This window comes from Theobroma cacao, chromosome 2, assembly GCF_000208745.1.
Source record: "Theobroma cacao cultivar B97-61/B2 chromosome 2, Criollo_cocoa_genome_V2, whole genome shotgun sequence".
Taxonomy (NCBI): domain Eukaryota; kingdom Viridiplantae; phylum Streptophyta; class Magnoliopsida; order Malvales; family Malvaceae; genus Theobroma; species Theobroma cacao.
Window position 1 is genome coordinate 36,141,912 of NC_030851.1, and position 17,635 is coordinate 36,159,546.

The 17,635-nt window shown below is 32.4% G+C and overlaps 2 protein-coding genes across 2 annotated transcripts; one reads left to right on the forward strand and one right to left on the reverse strand.

Moving 5' to 3' along the window:
* On the forward strand, window positions 10,853–11,995 carry LOC18609845 (cell number regulator 2). Its single transcript, XM_018116355.1, has 4 exons — window positions 10,853–11,019; window positions 11,147–11,218; window positions 11,337–11,555; window positions 11,697–11,995. Exons 1-4 carry the CDS (start codon window positions 10,923–10,925, stop codon window positions 11,771–11,773), a joined length of 465 nt encoding a protein of 154 aa, XP_017971844.1. The 5' UTR covers window positions 10,853–10,922; the 3' UTR covers window positions 11,774–11,995.
* LOC18609846 (thioredoxin-like protein HCF164, chloroplastic) lies at window positions 12,640–16,444 on the reverse strand. The gene is made up of 5 exons (XM_007045166.2): window positions 16,025–16,444; window positions 14,761–14,979; window positions 14,013–14,116; window positions 13,363–13,703; window positions 12,640–12,992 (listed from the first exon to the last, which is right to left on the reverse strand). Exons 1-4 carry the CDS (start codon window positions 16,199–16,201, stop codon window positions 13,421–13,423), a joined length of 783 nt encoding a protein of 260 aa, XP_007045228.2. The 5' UTR covers window positions 16,202–16,444; the 3' UTR covers window positions 12,640–12,992; window positions 13,363–13,420.

Below are 17,635 nucleotides of genomic sequence, written 5' to 3' on the forward strand. Positions count from 1 at the left end.
GTTGGAACCTACCATCAAATTAACATCACCATAATGTCAATTCATACTTGTAAACCCTAAAAGCTACCCCTTAGCTAGCTTTCAATTGCCATTTTAAATGGCTATCTATTCCCACTATCCTAGTCACAATAGAGTCAATACACAATCTCAACAATAAACTCACAATTCAATCACTAAACATTATCAATACTTAAAACCCAATGCTAATTTACTACTCACCTTGATAGTTTAGTAACTTTGAATTTCTTTCCAACAATTCCCAAGCTATTATAGGGCTTTTTTTCTCTCTTTTTCTCTCTAAACACCTAGCTAATGAGAGAAAGTATGGAAACAAAATTTTTCAAGGGTTTTAAAGAGAAAAAGTGGAAGAGCATAAGGGTTTATGAAAGGATGCACCAAAAGCATGAAAATTTAAGCTAATTTGAGAGAGGTTATAAAGCTTGATATCAAGCTTCCATGGAGGATGGAAGCAACGTGAAAAGGAGAAGAAGAAGAAGAAGGAGAAAAGCTGCTGGAAAAAATGTGAGAAGCTGCTGGAAGCAAGATGCTTATAGCCCAAGCTTATCCAATTCCTTTATAAATTACGAAAATGCCCTTTTGCAAGTTAACTTGTTTTTCTCCCATCCTTTGTGTAATCTTTTTATTCTTTTGACACTGGGACAAGGTCCACAATGATCTAAACTACTCGGGTTTACGAAAACTTAAAATTTTGACTCGAGATGCAAAATGACCATTTTACCCTTTTTGTTTCCTTCCATTTTAACTTAGTCGTCCCATCACTCATTTAACTCCAATTTCCTTCTATTACCTTCTCCTACACATGTACAAACAAGGTATGAAGTTTGTACTCCAACGCGGTGTCCCCATAATATTTAAAATATTTACTTGTCAGCGTTATCTTTACTTAATAAAGATACGCGGCCCCATTAACGTCATTTTTTGTCAAAATTCTTTCATTCTTCTTCTCCCCAACTTAGATTGATCATGTACTCCTTCTTCATGAAAAATTTTGACACTAAATAAAATATTAATATTTTAATATTATTTTATTTCAAAAATTTCCTTTTGCATCCTCTTGTCTCATTGGCACCCAATATACCTTATTATGCCTATTTAGATCTTAAAATATCATAAAACTTTCTTCTGGGAGCTTATTAGAAGAAATAACGAAACTACCCCTAGCCTGTGTTATTACATCTATGCTTAATTATGAGCTTATAGGGGTTGAGGTCTCACAGATAAGTGACCATATAACTCAATCACATATAACTCACAAATAAAGTGAGGGGGCCTATTTATAAGTTAATAACCCCTTATCTAGATAGAATTTACAGGATGAAGATAATACTAAAGGATTAGAGGGATGGATTAAATCCTAACCTTAATCCAATCTATTTTACATCCAAATCTAAATTCTTATTCATAATTTCAATGACACTTTTATATATAAAACAAAATAATCAATTTTTGTTATGAATATTTTTGTGAATATCTATTTATATTATGTATATTTAGATTTGGATGTAAAATAGATTGGATTAAGGTTAGGATTTAATCCATCCCTCTAATCCTTTAGTATTATCTTCATCTTGTAAATTCTATCTAGATAAGGGGTTATTAACTTATAAATAGGCCCCCTCACTTTATTTGTAAATACACACTTGAATAAGATTTTTTACTCTTCTAAATACTATCTCGCTTTTAAATACTTTTTCTTATATTTCTTTTATAGTTGTTCTTTCAAATTATATTTCATAAAACGTTATTAACACGACTCTCTAATCTCTCAACTTTTGTTATTATTTGGTTTTATCATCTCCAAGCTTTAAAAAGATTTCAATTGTTGATCTTTAATTTTTGGTTATAGCAAATCAAGTAAGTGACCTGATATTTATTTGATATTTTTATTCCCTAAAAATCAACATTAATATGAATTTTGCTATCATGTATTATATATTATATTTTTGTCCCTTGATTAGAAAGTGAATTTGTTATTATATGGCAACTAATAAAAAATCATGAATCTGTCCATTCCCTAAAGTGAATGCAACATCATTTAACAATAATGGTAATGGATAAGAAAGAGGTCGCCATAATAATTTACATTAATCACTATTCTAATTCTAAGAATAACTTTAACCACCAGAAGTTGATAAATAACTTTACCCACCGAAGTAAATGGATACCTTAACCCACTAACCCACCAAAAGTGGATAGCACATCAAAAGTGGATGGATACCTTTAACTCACCAGAAGTGGATGAGTACTTTTAACCGACTAGAAGTGGATGAAAGGCCATTGGTCATGTACCTGTATGTCTTAAATTTTATCAAACATCATTAAAAGCTAAAACATATTGTGATGATTTTAACCATCGCCAAGTTAATATACTGTTGATTTTCTTGTCCACCTTGAAAAGGAAATTGATTATATGATTGGTAATGAAAATATCCATTTTTTATTTTCTTGTCCACCTTGAAAGATGAATTGATAATTTGATTGGTAATGAAAATATCCAAGAATAAAATTTCTTAATAGTTTGTTGGTATATTTTAGTATAACTCTATTATAAAAATGCTTTTATATGTTCTCATTGTATTGAAATGATATGTTCTTATTATGAGTTTTAATTTTATATTTAATGTTCTTTCATGTTAACTTGTAAGTTTCGTACTATATACATATCCTTTTTTTTATTGAAGAAAAATATGAATATTTATCTTGTTGGATCCAAGATTTATGATGTAAATAGATGTCTAGCAGACATTACTACAATACATACTATATTTAAAGATAAGAAATATTTTACCCACTTGATAATGGAAAAAACCAATGTCAATACAATATTTAGTAGTACAAGATTAATTGAAGGCTCTGGAAGAGCCAATATTTTACTACCTAGAGGAACAAAGTTCATAATAGATGATGCATTATTTTCGACTAATTAGTTTCAAAGAAATTTGTTAATTTTTAGAGATATTTATTTGAATGAATATCATATAGAGACAACAAATGAAAGAGATACTTAATACCTCTATATTACATTTATTATCTCGAGTAAGAAGTATATGTTGAAAAAAAATTACCTATTTTATTTTTTGGATTGTACTATACAAATATTAGAATGATTGGAACTCATGCTATAGTAAACTAGAAGTTTACTAATTATTTTAATGTTTGGCATGACGGGTTGAACCATCTCGGATCAACAATGATGCGAAAATTATTGAAAATTAATATGATCATTCATTGAAAAATTACAAAATTTTTCAATTTAATGAATTCTCATGTGCTGCTTACTCTGAAGGTAAATTAATTATAAGGTCATTACTAGCTAAAATTGAGACTAAATCTCCTATATTTTTTAAATATATTCTAGGTGATACACATGGATTCATACATCCACCATGTAGACCATTTAGATATTTTAAAGTTTTAATTTACGCATTGACTATATGGTCACATATGTGCTTATTATCAATTTACAATTTGACATTTGCAACCATTCATTTACAAGTATATTTTCCTAATTATGTAATCAAGACTATTTATCTTTATAATGTTGATGGATTTACATCTTAAGCTTTTAATGAATATTACATATTAGTTGGAATAACTATTGAACAACTTATTGCTCATGTTCATACATAAAACAATCTAACCGAATCATTTATTAAACACTTTTAACTTATTGCAAGGTCATTGTTTATGAAATATAAACTCCCAATTTCTATTTAGAGGCATGCCATTTTGAATGCAGCAGCATTTATACGTATCAGTCCAATGAGTTATTATAAATTCCTCTTCATACAATTAGTTTTTGGTCAAAAACTAAATATTTCTCATCTTAAAATTTTTGGATTTACAGTATATATTTTAATTGCTCCACCACCATGTACAAAGATGGGTCTTCAAAGGAGGTTAAGAATATATGTTGGATATGAATCTTCATCTATAATTTAAAATCTAGAGCCCTTAACAAGAGATTTATTCAAGATAAGATTTGCCGATTGTCATTTTGCCGAAACAATTTTTACAATATTAGAGTGAGAAAATAAGCAACTAGAAAGTGAAATATCTTGGAATGTATTATTATTATTTAGTTTTGGTCCTCACACAAATCAATATGAACTTGAAGTTCAAAATATAATTCATTTGCAAAATATAGCAAATCAGTTATTAGATGTATTTACTGACTTAAAGAGAACAACTAAATATTGTATACCAGCTATAAAAGCTCTTATTAGAATTGATGTCGATGTAAGACAAGGCACGTCAAAAGCGTAGAAGATCAGTCGATTCCAAAGATAAAATCCTCGAAAAAGAAAGAGAGCAAATATTCAACATAGTCAAAAAAAGGAAACATAAACTTTAGAAGAGACCCCTGACATAATTTCATAATAAAGTCAGATACCTGAAATTAGTGAAAATGAAGATATCTCAATAAATTATGTCATGATGGGGAAAAGATGGGATCAGAATGAAATAATTGTCGATTATATTTTTGTATATAATATAGTGCTCAATACTATGAAAGAAAATAAAGATCTTGAACTTACATCTATTGAAGAATGTAGATATAGAAATGATTGACCAATATGGAATAACGCAATCAAGGTGGAATTCACTTGCAGAACATGAAATTTTTGGACTTGTAATCCGCACACTAAATGGTGTAAAACTAATGGGATGTAAATGAGTATTTGTGTGAATATGAAATGAGAAAAATGAGATTATAAGATATAAATCACGGCTTGTTGCACAAGATTTTACACAAAGACTTGGTATTAAGTATGAAGAGATATATTCTCTATGATGGATGCAATTACAATATTAAATAATCTAGCAATGAATGAAAAAAATTGAAATGCATCTAATGAATATAGGTACAGCATATTTATGCGGCTCAATTGCTAACAATATCCATATGAAAAATCCTTGAATGATTTAAGTTGCTTGAAGCACAAACTTTGAATTCTTGAAAAAAATTTATTCAATCAAATTAAATAAATTTTTATATGGATTAAAGCAATCTGGACACAAGTGGTATAATCGCTTTAGTGAATATTTGTTGAAATAAGGCTATAAAATTGATCTTGTATGCCCATTTATTTTTATAAAAAGATTTAGATAAAAATTTGTAGTAATTGTTGTTTATGTTGATAACCTAAACATTATTGGAACTCTTGAAAAGTTATCAAAGCCATGAATTACTTAAAGAAAGAATTTGAGATGAAAGCTATTAGAAAAACAAAGTTTTGTTTGGGTTTTCAATTTGAACACTTAATATGGAATTTTTGTCTATCAATTTAATTATATAGCAAAAGTGTTATAACAATTTTATATGAACAAAGTACACCCATTGAGTTCACCAATGGTTGTAAGGTCACAAGATGTGAAAAAAGACCCTTTTTGACCTTGAGAGGATGATGAAGAACTTCTTGGTCTTGAAGTATCATATTTTAGTGCAATTAAAGCACTAATGTATCTTGCTAATAATACACAACCTTATATGTCTTTTGTTGTAAATTTATTAGCAAGATATAATTTTGCTCCGACTCGAGGATATTGGAATGAAATTAAATATATACTTCGATATCATAGAGGAACAATGGACATAGGCTTATATTATTTAAATGCATTAAAATTAGATTTAATTGGTTATGCAAATGTAGGATATTTATCTAATCCACACAAAACTTGATCCCAAACAGGTTATTTATTCACATATGAAAATACGACTATTTTATGACGTTTTATAAAATAAACTATAGTTTCCACTTCTTCTAAACCATACAAAAATTTTAGCAATTCAAGAGGCAAGTTATAAATGTATCTAGTTAAGATATATAACTCAACATATTCAAAAAATGTGTGGCTTGTCAACTGAGAAGGAAATCCCAACAACGTTATGTGAGGACAATACCGCTTGTATAGCACAATTAAAAGAATGATATATTAAAGGGAATAGAATAAAACATATTTCGTAAAAATTCTTCACTTATAATCTTCAAGAAAAGGATGATATTAATGTTCAATAAATTTGCTCAATTTTTAATCTAGCAAATTTATTCACCAAAGTTCTTACTACTGCAACATTTGAAAAGTTGGTACAAAATATCGGAATATGTTGTTTTAAATATCTTAAATAATGCAGTCATCATGGAAAGTAAAATAAGTATTGTGCTCTTTTTTTTTATTAAGATTTTTCTCACTAGGTTTTTCTGGATAACGTTTTTAATGAAGTAGTATTTCAAAAACATATTCTTGAAAAGAATTTTTTTTTTTTTCCTTACTCGAATTTTTTTCTCATGAGGTTTTTTTTTAGTAAGGTTTAACGAGACATTTTCTTAATATAATAGATATTCAAAAGAGAGCATTATGAATATTTCTATGAGTATCTATTTATATTATGTATATCTAAATTTGAATGTAAAATAGATTAGATTAAGATTAAGATTTAATCCATTCATCTAATCTCTTAGTATTATCTTCATTTTGTAAACTCTATCTAGATAAGGGATTATTAATCTATAAATACACCCACTCACTTCATTTGTAAATACATACTTTAATAAAATCTACTTACTCCTCTAAATATTTTCTTTCCTTTTAAATACTTTCCCTTATACTTCTTTTATAATTATTATTTCAAGTTATATTTCATAACAATTTTATATATAAAAAGAAATATTAGCAAATTATAAGTTTTTCTTAATACATTTCAAAACAACAAAAAATAAATAAAAATTTTGAACAAATGAACGAGCTTTGATTAACGATGGATGTTGTTTGCATTGGGATGGGGATTTGGTAGTGGTTTGACTTACCTGGTTTTGGGGCTTCTGAAGCCCATTATGACTTTTGGGAACTCGGGGAGGTGGTTTCTTGTTAGGGCTGACTATTCAAGCTTTTTGGCATGGGAAGGTTTTTGGATATGGGGAAGGGTTCTTTTGATGATGATCCTTTAGGGTTTGCTGATGAGCGTGGGAGATGTTAAGTGGGGCGAAGGGGTTTGGAGTGAGTGGAAAGTTGATGATTCAGGCTTTCTCGAATAGTAGGGTTTCTAGGAATCGGGGAGGGAGGTCATTTTGTAATGATCCATTGGGGTTTGTTGATGGGGGATGGGTGATGTGAAGTGGGGGTAAGGGGTTTGGAGTGAGTGAAATGGTTTGGAAGAGTGGAGATCTGGGGGGTTTGTTTGGTGGTGTCGGCATGGTTTTACGGCTGGTTTGGATTTCGAAGGGGGGTCCGGTTGATGGAGGTGTCAAAGAGTCTTCATGGAGTCATGTGGAGGGTCTCGGGATGTCTCGTTGAGGGATTGTCCTAGCGGTGACATGGCTGTTTTTTCTGCTCATGTCTCCCGGTCTTGGCTAATGCTGTTCAGGGTTGGTTTGCAACTGTTTGCGGATTGATTGGAGGTTTTTGATGATGGTTTTTTGCACCGGTGGTCTCGTTGATTGATGGTGTTGCCTGCTGGATGATTTTGTATATCGGGTTGTGGCGTGTGGACAGTGTGAATCGTGGAGGATTGACCAATGATCGCTTGGCCCTTGGAGTGAAGTGGCTCTTCTGCTTTTCTTGGTGTGGCTCCATTGTTCCTTTTTTTCTGGTTTTCCGTAATTGTGGTGCAATAATGATTCTTAGGGGTCATCTTTTCTCCTGCTTCAGTGAGTTTTTAAGGTTTTGGATGTCTTCTTGGGTTTGCCCGTTGGTTCAGTTGTGTCTTTGGCTGTTGGCTTTACTTTTGTTTTCTTCTGGAAATGCTTTGTCGCATGTTTTTGCTCGACCCTGATGCTCTGAATGGCCAAGTTCTGTTTCGGGTTCTGCTCCACAATCCTGTTGTGTTGATACGGTGGACATTACCTTTGCGATGTTTTCTTTTGTTTATTTTATAGGTGCAGGATTAAGTTTTTAGGGAGTCCTGCGTGCTGCCATTTCCTTGTTAAGCAGCATTGAGATTTTGTCAATGTACAGCTGCCATTCCTTTCATGCCAGACAAAGTCTTCCACCAACTAGGCAAAAGACTTGGTGGAAGAATCTTCACCAGAAGGGATGAAGCAGGGATGTTGGTTGATGTAGGTTCGTTCCAATGCCACATATTTTGGATGCGAAGCAACTAAGCTTCTGGAGGTGGACTACAAAGGGACAAGTTTTCTATTCAGTCAATGGTTGGGTCTCCTCAGAAGCTGTTTTCATCTCTGGTTTTTTGTCTTCTTGTCTTCTGAATGGTGAGAGTTTCTGACGTGACCTGGGTTGTTGGGTACTTTAACTGTGAAGTACGAGCATTTAAGTGGTGGAACTGCGTTTGTTATTGGTGGTCTTCTAAAAGCTCGGGAGAGGGTTTTGTTTTGAGAGATGGCTGGATGCGTAATTTTGTGGTTTGTAAATTCTGAATTCTGCCTTATGTGTTTTCTTGTTCACATTATGATCGTCTTCATGAGGTTAGGCTAGTTTCTTTCTTTTTGAAGGGTCTCTTGGTCAAACCAAGATAAGATAAGCCTCTGTCACAGTCTTTTGAAGTATAAATGTTCTAATTCTTCTGAAGCTCAGGCTTAGTTGATGCCAACAATAGTCTTAAACCAAAAAATTTGAGACTATGGACGGCACGCTAACGCTGGTGCTAATATATCTGCCTTTCATAGGAAAAAATAGATGTGTTTATGGATAACATCTCTAAATGCTCCTCATTTTGTACCGAATAAAACAAAATCATTCACTTCACAGCATAAGATATTTTTATTTAATAGTTAAAATAGTAGTAACAATAAGTGGCAGAAGAAACTTAGAAAATGAGAAAGAAAGGAGATTCGAAAATGCCCAACACCTCAAAAGACAAAAAGCACTCTACTTTCATTAACTTCATATTTCAGCCACCATGCTATAATTTTTTACAATTCAACATTCACATTGCACTAAATCTTAAAATGCAGTCATTTTGCTAATGAACTAGTCACAAAGTACTTTTGCTAAAGGGCAATGAGTGTTGACTATTGAAAAAGTACTGAGGTGTGTGGTGATTTTTAAAATAGTTGAAGTTATGTGGAATGAATTATTTAAATTTAATTAATTAGTAAAAAATAACTAAAAATTATTAATTTTTAAAAGAAATTATATAAACATATCATATTTTAACTTAACAGAGTTGTGAAATGTTTAATTTAATTAATGAAAACACAATTCGAGTATATAATGATGTATTTAAATATTTAATTTTAATTTTAGTATCAAATATATATGTAATTAAACAAAAAAATTTACATAATCTATATAAAATAAAGTAAATATTAGTAATTTGTCTTTGTCGGATGCTCAAAATTTATAGGTGATAGTAATCTTTTTGTTCTTGTTCTATCATTTTTCTGTAAAGGTAGTATAATAGGGCATGTGAAAAAAGTGTGGCCGCTTGCACATAAAAAGCCAGTGGCAAGCACATCACAAGATGACCCCAACCATACTAGAAGGAATCATAATCCTTCATGGAGATTCATTTCGGTTCTCATACTGAAGACTCATCAACAAGTCCAGATCAGTCAACATCGTTCATAAAGATCGAAGTTGCCTTCTTTGTATATATCTACTTCCACTAAATATCTACAGTCAATTTCATCTTATTAGAATCAAACCGAAGAAAAGAAAAAAACAAAACAAAACTAGATTGGTGACTTAAAATTCTTTATCTTCAGAAGCAAATGATTTGTTGGTAATTTAGAAAATGTTAGAGATAAAGCATGCATTGACTGAGCATGCATTAATGTTATCTTTTGTTTTATACTGGTTATTAAGTATATTATACCAGTTGACATGAGGTATCTTTGTGCATGTTCAAGTTAATAACACTTATCCTTATTGTAAACAAGTGTTAACCATACGCTGCTTGTATATATTTTGAGTTTGCTGACTAATGAAGTATCTTCCTCTCCATCTACTGCTCTGTTTTTCTTCTTTCTCTCCACACACAGTCAACACCACTGTTTTATCATTTTCTTTTCCTTTCATATCGGAAAATACAAGCCTCGATAAAACTGCTATTTTTCGAGCATGGTGGTGGTTCTTATTCAGTCGATTTAATGCTCAGTTAGCGTGAGATTCCCTTTTTTTTTTTTATCCTTTTGCTTTTCTGTCAGTTTTCATGTTTTGTTTCTTCCTCGTCTGGGGATACTTTTCTTGCTGAAACATATGTGGCTATCAATTTTAGGTTGATGTGTTCTCTGTTTTTGCGCTTAAGGAAACTGTTGGCTCTTTTATGCTTACACGTTTCTTGTGTGTTACAATTAAGGAGCAAATATAAGGTGGATACATTGCAAAAATATGAGCCAACTCTAGGTGCTGATAAAGAGCCATCCATTCAACCTAGAACATCATATTTATTATAATGAAATAGTTCAATTTTGCTTCCAAACCCCAAGAAATATAATTTCAAGGAGTAAGTTTTAGTGCGAGTTCTACTGCTGCAACCTTAATAATGTAAGTGAAAAATAAAAGAACTACTTAGCTAACGAAAGATTGATTCAATCAATTAATTAATTTATTAACTGAAATTTTAATTTTGAGTATCGATCATTTTTTATTAACATTATTTAATATATAAATCTTCAAGAAAATAAAGAGAGACAAGTGAAAAAAATAGTATACATATTTACACTTTATCCAAATTTTTTGACCTTACTTTTGTTTAATGCTTGACTTCAACTCAAGTGGTGCTCTGCTTTGATTCATAATGCTTTTTATACTAAATAATTACAACCAAAGATTCTTCTTAAAGTCACAAGTAAATAGACACCTCCCTAAGCCAGACCGTGCGATTGCTTGACCTCGTTAACTTTATTCATTTTCTATTTGTCTCTATAAATATCATATCAGCATATGTGGCGAAGACAATTACCGACCTTTGAAGATTTTCTTGCTGCAAAGATTCAACAATGGCCAGCCTTCCAGTGAACTCAATCAACTCCAAGCCTGGCCAAGTAACCCCTTGGTCCACGGGTCTTTTCGACTGCTTCTCTGATTCTTTCCTCTGTAACTTCTCTTTTCTATTCTTCCTCTCTCAATTAAACAAATATTATATTCTTCTTCGAAGGCATATTCAGAAATCATGGGAATATTTTATTAAGTTTTAAATCCTCTCTTTCTCTAATTTCCACAGGCTGCAAGACATGCATTTGCCCATGTATTACTTTTGGCCAGAACTCAGAGATTATAGACGAAGGCTCATCCTGTAAGTAGATATGCAGAGACATGCATACGAATATATAATGCACTTTGAAACTTTCTTTCTCGCTTTATTTTCTTTCACTGGTTTGGTTTTGATATCGGTGCTTGATCTTATGTTGCAGCTTGTGCTCTAAATGCTGTTCTCTATGTGATAATGCATCACTTTCTTGGTTGTGCGTTGTCGTGTCTGTACGGATGCTACTACCGTAAAAAATTCAGGCACCAGTATGGGTTGGAACCAAGCCCTTGTCCTGATATCTGTGTTCACTGCTTCTGCCACTACTGTGCCTTGTGTCAAGAGCAGCGCGAGATCAGAAACCAGGGATACGACATGATAATTGGTATGAGAAGAAATTAAGGAAACAAGGAAATATTAGTCGCTAAAAGAACTATATATCTCAAGTTTCATTTATGTATCCAAATCTTAATGACTATTAGTGTTGTTTTTCATGAAACTAAATGATGATTGGGATGCTTGTTAGGATGGCGAGCAAACGTAGAGAGACAGAAACGCGGCGTAACAATGGCTCCCATGGCGGAAGGAGGGATGAAACGATGAGAAAATATAGTGGAAATTATTTCTATTTTCTAGCATTTGCTGTTATGTATGGTTTACTTTATGCAGAACGATCTCTTGCTCCCTCCCGTCTTGAGGACATTACGGGGCTTAAGAGATGTGTGCTTCTTTGGTTTGCTCTTGCGTCTCTGTTGTTTTGGACTTGTGTTTCTCATTTGTTAGGACGATGGACAAATGCATAAATAAACACCCTATATTTTTTCATACTAAAATGTTCAGCACAAATGCACAAATCGCATTGTTCTAATATCAAACAAAGAAATGACAGATTCTGCACCTAAAGAAAATGATAAAGAATCTGGAAATATTAGAAGTCTGAAAAGTCCAAACAAGACAAAATATTTCCCTCAAAGTCTACATTATTTACATGCCTTATTGTTTTTGTCTCAAGTCTTTTGCGTTTCGAATCATTTAGCACAACCATATCAAACAGCTCGTACTCATTTCATTTGCCTTCACATGCCATAATTTATCGATCACTGGTGACGGGTTTAAGGCTTTGTTCTTGAGGGATTTCGTTGTTGGGTATATAAAACAATAAGGAAATGCACATGCCCAGTAAAGTCGAGAAATTGCAGGCAATTTCATTTTAGGTTTTTGATATATTGCAAGCCTCTTCTCCAGACAAGTACACACCAGAGACTAACCCCTGAGTTCCTAACTCTCTAAACACTTATACGCTATCTTTGCCCCGGTAAATTACTCTTTACTCATGCACTGATAAACCCAAACTTGGGCACTATGCCAATGGTCAGATCCACACTATAATCGATCCTTTGAGCTTGTCTTCGTTGCAGCATTAGATTTTGTCCTTGCTTTTTCTTAGCAAGTTCACACTATCTTCAGAATTTCTCAAAACAAAGTAAGCATGTAATAACATCTTAAAATTACTGAAAACAAATTGATGTAAAGTTTTCCTCCTTTGAACCTGAACATTGACTTGAAGTTACTACTTAGAATCATGGCAATAGCCAACTTCTTCGGCAGAATGCCAAAGCCTCCCGACTTAAAAGAACAAAAGTAGGAAGAACAACTCCCCTGTTTAGAATTCATACCACGATGCACTGTTTAATGATTTCAGAAACAAACTGGTTACAGGACAAAGAACTTTCCTGGACTGAATTCTATAATTACGAAACGCATAGCCACTGGCCCTTAAATGTCACAGCAATAAAAGATCCAAATGGAATAGAATATGAGCCTGCAGGTAAAAGATTATAAAATTTAAATCCTGAACATAAACCATTATAAAGAAGGCATTTGAAAGAGGAATATTTTTATGCCTAAACATTGGCATGTGCACAAAGCCACATCAGATATTAATGCAAAAGCCCATATAAACATACAAATTCAAGGTCCAGAACAACCAAAATTTAGTCTAGGTTCAGTAGCAAGCAACCAACTGAATAGCTAAATTTAACATATTCATATATGCAGGTAACTCAGGTTGCTTGGATTTTTCTCAAAAGACCTCCTCTTACTAAAAAACCAAGTTGAAAATTTTTTATATATTAAAACCATCTGCAGGTGGATACACAAAAATCTAAAATCAAAAGTTTGAAACAGATTACCTTGTATGTGTATTTCTACTGAGAAATTAACAGGTCACTTCTCATGGGAAGGTAACATCTAGACATGACTTCTGGGATCAACAACCTGGTGCACCTTCCTGGATTCAGCACTTGAATACTGTCCCACTACACGAGCATGAGGAACTGATGCCTCACCACGGGCAAGAGCATCCACATTCTCAACAAAGTACTTTCTTGGAAGCCTGCCGACAACATTGCCCTCCTCATTCCCATCTTTGTCCAGGAATGCAAAGTGTGGAATACCCTCAACACCAAACTCATCAAGTTCCTGTTCCCACTTTGTGTTGTCAACATTCAACATAACAAAATTCACACGATCCCTGAACCACAGGTGGTAATTGGGTGTTAAGAAGTGAAGTAATTTATGAAACACAGAAATTATCCACAAGGATTAAGAATACGTTAAATTCATCAACAAACAGCTAAAAGGGTTAATCTCCTCAAAATGTTTCCAAAACCAGAAAACATTAACAAATAATATCTTTTAAAGGAGAACATAGATATCCATTACAATTGAGGCTAATGGCTTGGGGCTAAAAATGCATTTCTCTTCCAGGAAAAAGTAGAAAGAGGAAGGATTGATAAAGGTAAATGACATTACTAACACAATTAAAATGTGAAGTCATTACCTGTATTCCTGCTCTACTTTATAAATATCTGGAGCTAATTCCCGGCATACTTCACACCAATCTGCATAGAACTCAACAACAGTTGGCTTTCCATTTGAAAGAGCCTATGAACCAGCCAAAAAAGACAAGTGTTAGACAGATGTTGCAACCCTAAATTCCAGCAAATGTTTATCACATCAGATTAGTGTCTTAACAGATATGAAGGTTAAACCTTATCCTAATACCAAAACAAAGTAAAACCTTAAGAGATGTAATTCTTAACTAGGATACAAATTTAACAAATTAAAGAAAAGTTAGATAATTAAGGCTCCCCTCTCTAAATATTGTCATCTCAGAAGAAATTCCACCCTCTAATTAGAAGGAACCTACACAGATATCAGAAAGAATGACATATTGTTGACTTTTTTTTTTTGTTGATGAAGTTGTATGTACAAGTTACAATCACAATCAACTATTACATCTCATATAGAATTTAATGATAAAAATCAAACAAACAAAATCAGCATATAGCTGGACAAAATCCAATATAAAGTTGGACCAATCCCCAGAAAATGGAACTTAAAACCAGGATCTAAAAGTTCCAGGACCTCCACCTTGCCATTGAGACAATGCCTCATTGGCATGTTGACCTTATTTTAGACATGTGGAAATAGCCACTTTAACCTAGCCTGTCAACCTAGGATTCACCTGAACCTGGATCCTTAAAATATGCAATATGAAGTAATTAGAAAAGTTAAGAAAATCAAACCTCTTCATAAGGCATTGCTGCAGCAGATAAGTCCTTCAAAGAGACACCAAAATCTAATCGTGACGACAAGAAAAGCCCCACTGCTGCAAGGGTAGAACCTACTGCTATTCGCCTATTCATATTTTTGTTTGGAAATTCAGAAAATCCATTACCAACAGATGAAGTTGTAGCTTGGCTAGTGCGATCTTTGACTGAATCAGGCTCAACAAGTACCTTCTCCTGCCCCAAGAAGGAGATGATAGGCATATTAAAAGTTTAATTGGGAGGAAAAATGGAATGATGCCTTTGCTAACAATTGAAGCTTGACATTAATTAATGAAGTTATTTAATGTGTTAAGTCAGAAGACTAGCAACGTCAAGACATTTCTATGTTGGACCTGCTGCATACCATTTTAGTACTAAGTTGACTCTACACAGAAGCATGCGTTGGTAGGGATCAATCCAACACTATAATATGAATCCACAACATGATCCCTAATGTGCAAAACTATCTTAATTAGATTCTCACTCTAATCATGCATAAAAGTAGAACATAGACCAAACATGCCACCAAAAGAAGAGGAAGGGAGAAGGTTCCTGCAACCATCAATTTCAATATTAATATCACTTTTTTTTATACCTCATATTAACCCCTGTCTATATTCAAATCAATTAGCCATTTCAACTACCATCAACTCCCCAAGGAGTGACCACTATTGCGGAATAGTAACTTTTACATAACTTTTCTATTGCATTTAAAAGAATGGGTTTGTTTAAGAGTTCCCTCAGGACATTAGTTAAAGTTACTATTAAAGGAAACATCTTTCATTCAATGCATCGAGAATTACCATATAACTATTAATTGCTTCATTTACTGTGAAAATATTTCTACAGATGGTACCTTAACAAGTGCTTGTTAGCAAAACCTTCAAAGAATTAATCACACAAGCCAAAAACAAGGCGACCGAAACTTTGGATGAAGCAATATTATAGCTTTTTATCCTTGAGTTACTCATCATAATCCTATACAACTATCCACATACTATAGGTAGCAATTAACCCATAAATTATGCTAATCAGGAAATTATCTCTTTCTACTACTAGGATATCCCTTCAAGGCAGAGTAAAACAATATATCTGTCTCTGCTTGCTGTAATTGACAAAAACCAATTTGCCCTCTGCTAAAATCAATAGCAACGCTTTACACAAATGAAGATAGCAGGCAAATAGTTATGCATGAAGAAGGGTGAATTAAAAGCAGAGACACAAAGAAAGAGAGACTTACCTTATTGGATGGTTCTGTTTCAGTGGGAGTTGGATTTGTTTGACAAGCGATGGTTTGATACTTGCGAATTCTATTCTGAGAAAGGAAACGAGATTTGTAGAGCTGAATAGACTCTGAAACCTGAAAGGAAGGCCGAAATCTAGGAAGAGTAAGAGGGTTTGAGGCCATGCGAGCCATGGGAGATATTTCCAGTGGACAATCTCAAATTTTTTGCTTCTGGTTTTGCTTTGGTAGTTAAAAGAGTTCTGACACTCAAGCGCGGTCCTGCAATCCCATTATTTGCTCCTAGATAAGCCACGTAGTGCAATTTGCAAGTACTAGTGTCTGGCCTTAAGTTGAAGACTGCCTTGGCTATTCCTTGCTTCCAAGCAAAACCTACATTGAGATGTGACTTCGTTTTATTCAACAAAAATTGAAATGTGTTTTGAGAACTGAAGATGAGCAACCTTAATTTGTCCTGTATTTATTGTTTGAGATTGTGTGGGAGTAGCCATGGTGGCATAGTCATAGCTTCTAAATGGTCAAGGTTTTGCTAAGGAGTGCCTGGAGGACTCTTTAAGATGTTATTTATAGTAATGTTGTTCTATTAAATACAATATTTGATAGTTAATATAATAATTTTCAATATATTTAGTAAAAATTTTTCCTTATGAAGATAGTAACCAATACTAGTGAAAAATAGTGCATTGAATACCAAAATGAAAAACCTTTCTTAAAATAATATTTTAATTATTTTTAATCAACATTTAATAAATATCGGTTAAGTGAAACCTTATCTTATATAATAACTTTAAAATTTGATAAGAACATTTGTTAGAAAAGTCCATAAACCAAGTATCATAAACAGGGATGGAGCTAGTTAACTTTTGTTAGGAGGTCCAAAAATAGAAAGGAATAAAGATTAAAAATTTTTAAAACTAATACGTTGAATTTAATAAAAACGAAAAGAAATAAAGACTACAAATTTTTAAAACTAATAAGTTGAATTTAACCAACAATTAAATGATTCATAATAGACAATTTTATATAACATGTAAATTAAAAAGAACAAGAAAAGAAAGACTTATAATAGTCTTTTAGGAAACTTACGTTTGACAATGTTTCATATATTCAATTTCATCTATTATTGACTTTGTACTGAAAATATTAGTAATGTCGTTTTCAATATAAATAACTGAATTATCTGTAAAAAAACTTATCATCCATTTAGTTTCGAAGTTTTTTTTTTCAAGTTTTCATTAGGCTTGGTGGCTCAAGTGTAAAAGAATCATTTGGATGATTTGCATATTTTCTTTTAAAGAATTTGTCAATTGTTTTTAACTTACTCATACTTTAATTAAACTTTAAAAAAATTAATGCAGTTAATATTTAATATTTTTATTTTATTTATATTTAAACTTAAAATACTAAATATATAAATATGATATACAGAATTTCACACGATAGTTAAATAATATAAATAGAAAGAAGAAGATAAAAGAACCTTCTCTTGTACATTTGTTCTTCACTCACATCCTTTGTAAAGTGTTTAAGCTTAAATTTCTACATCTTAAATCAGTTAAGTGATTAATTGTACTCTATCTCTTTTTCATTCCTTGATTAATTAAAGTG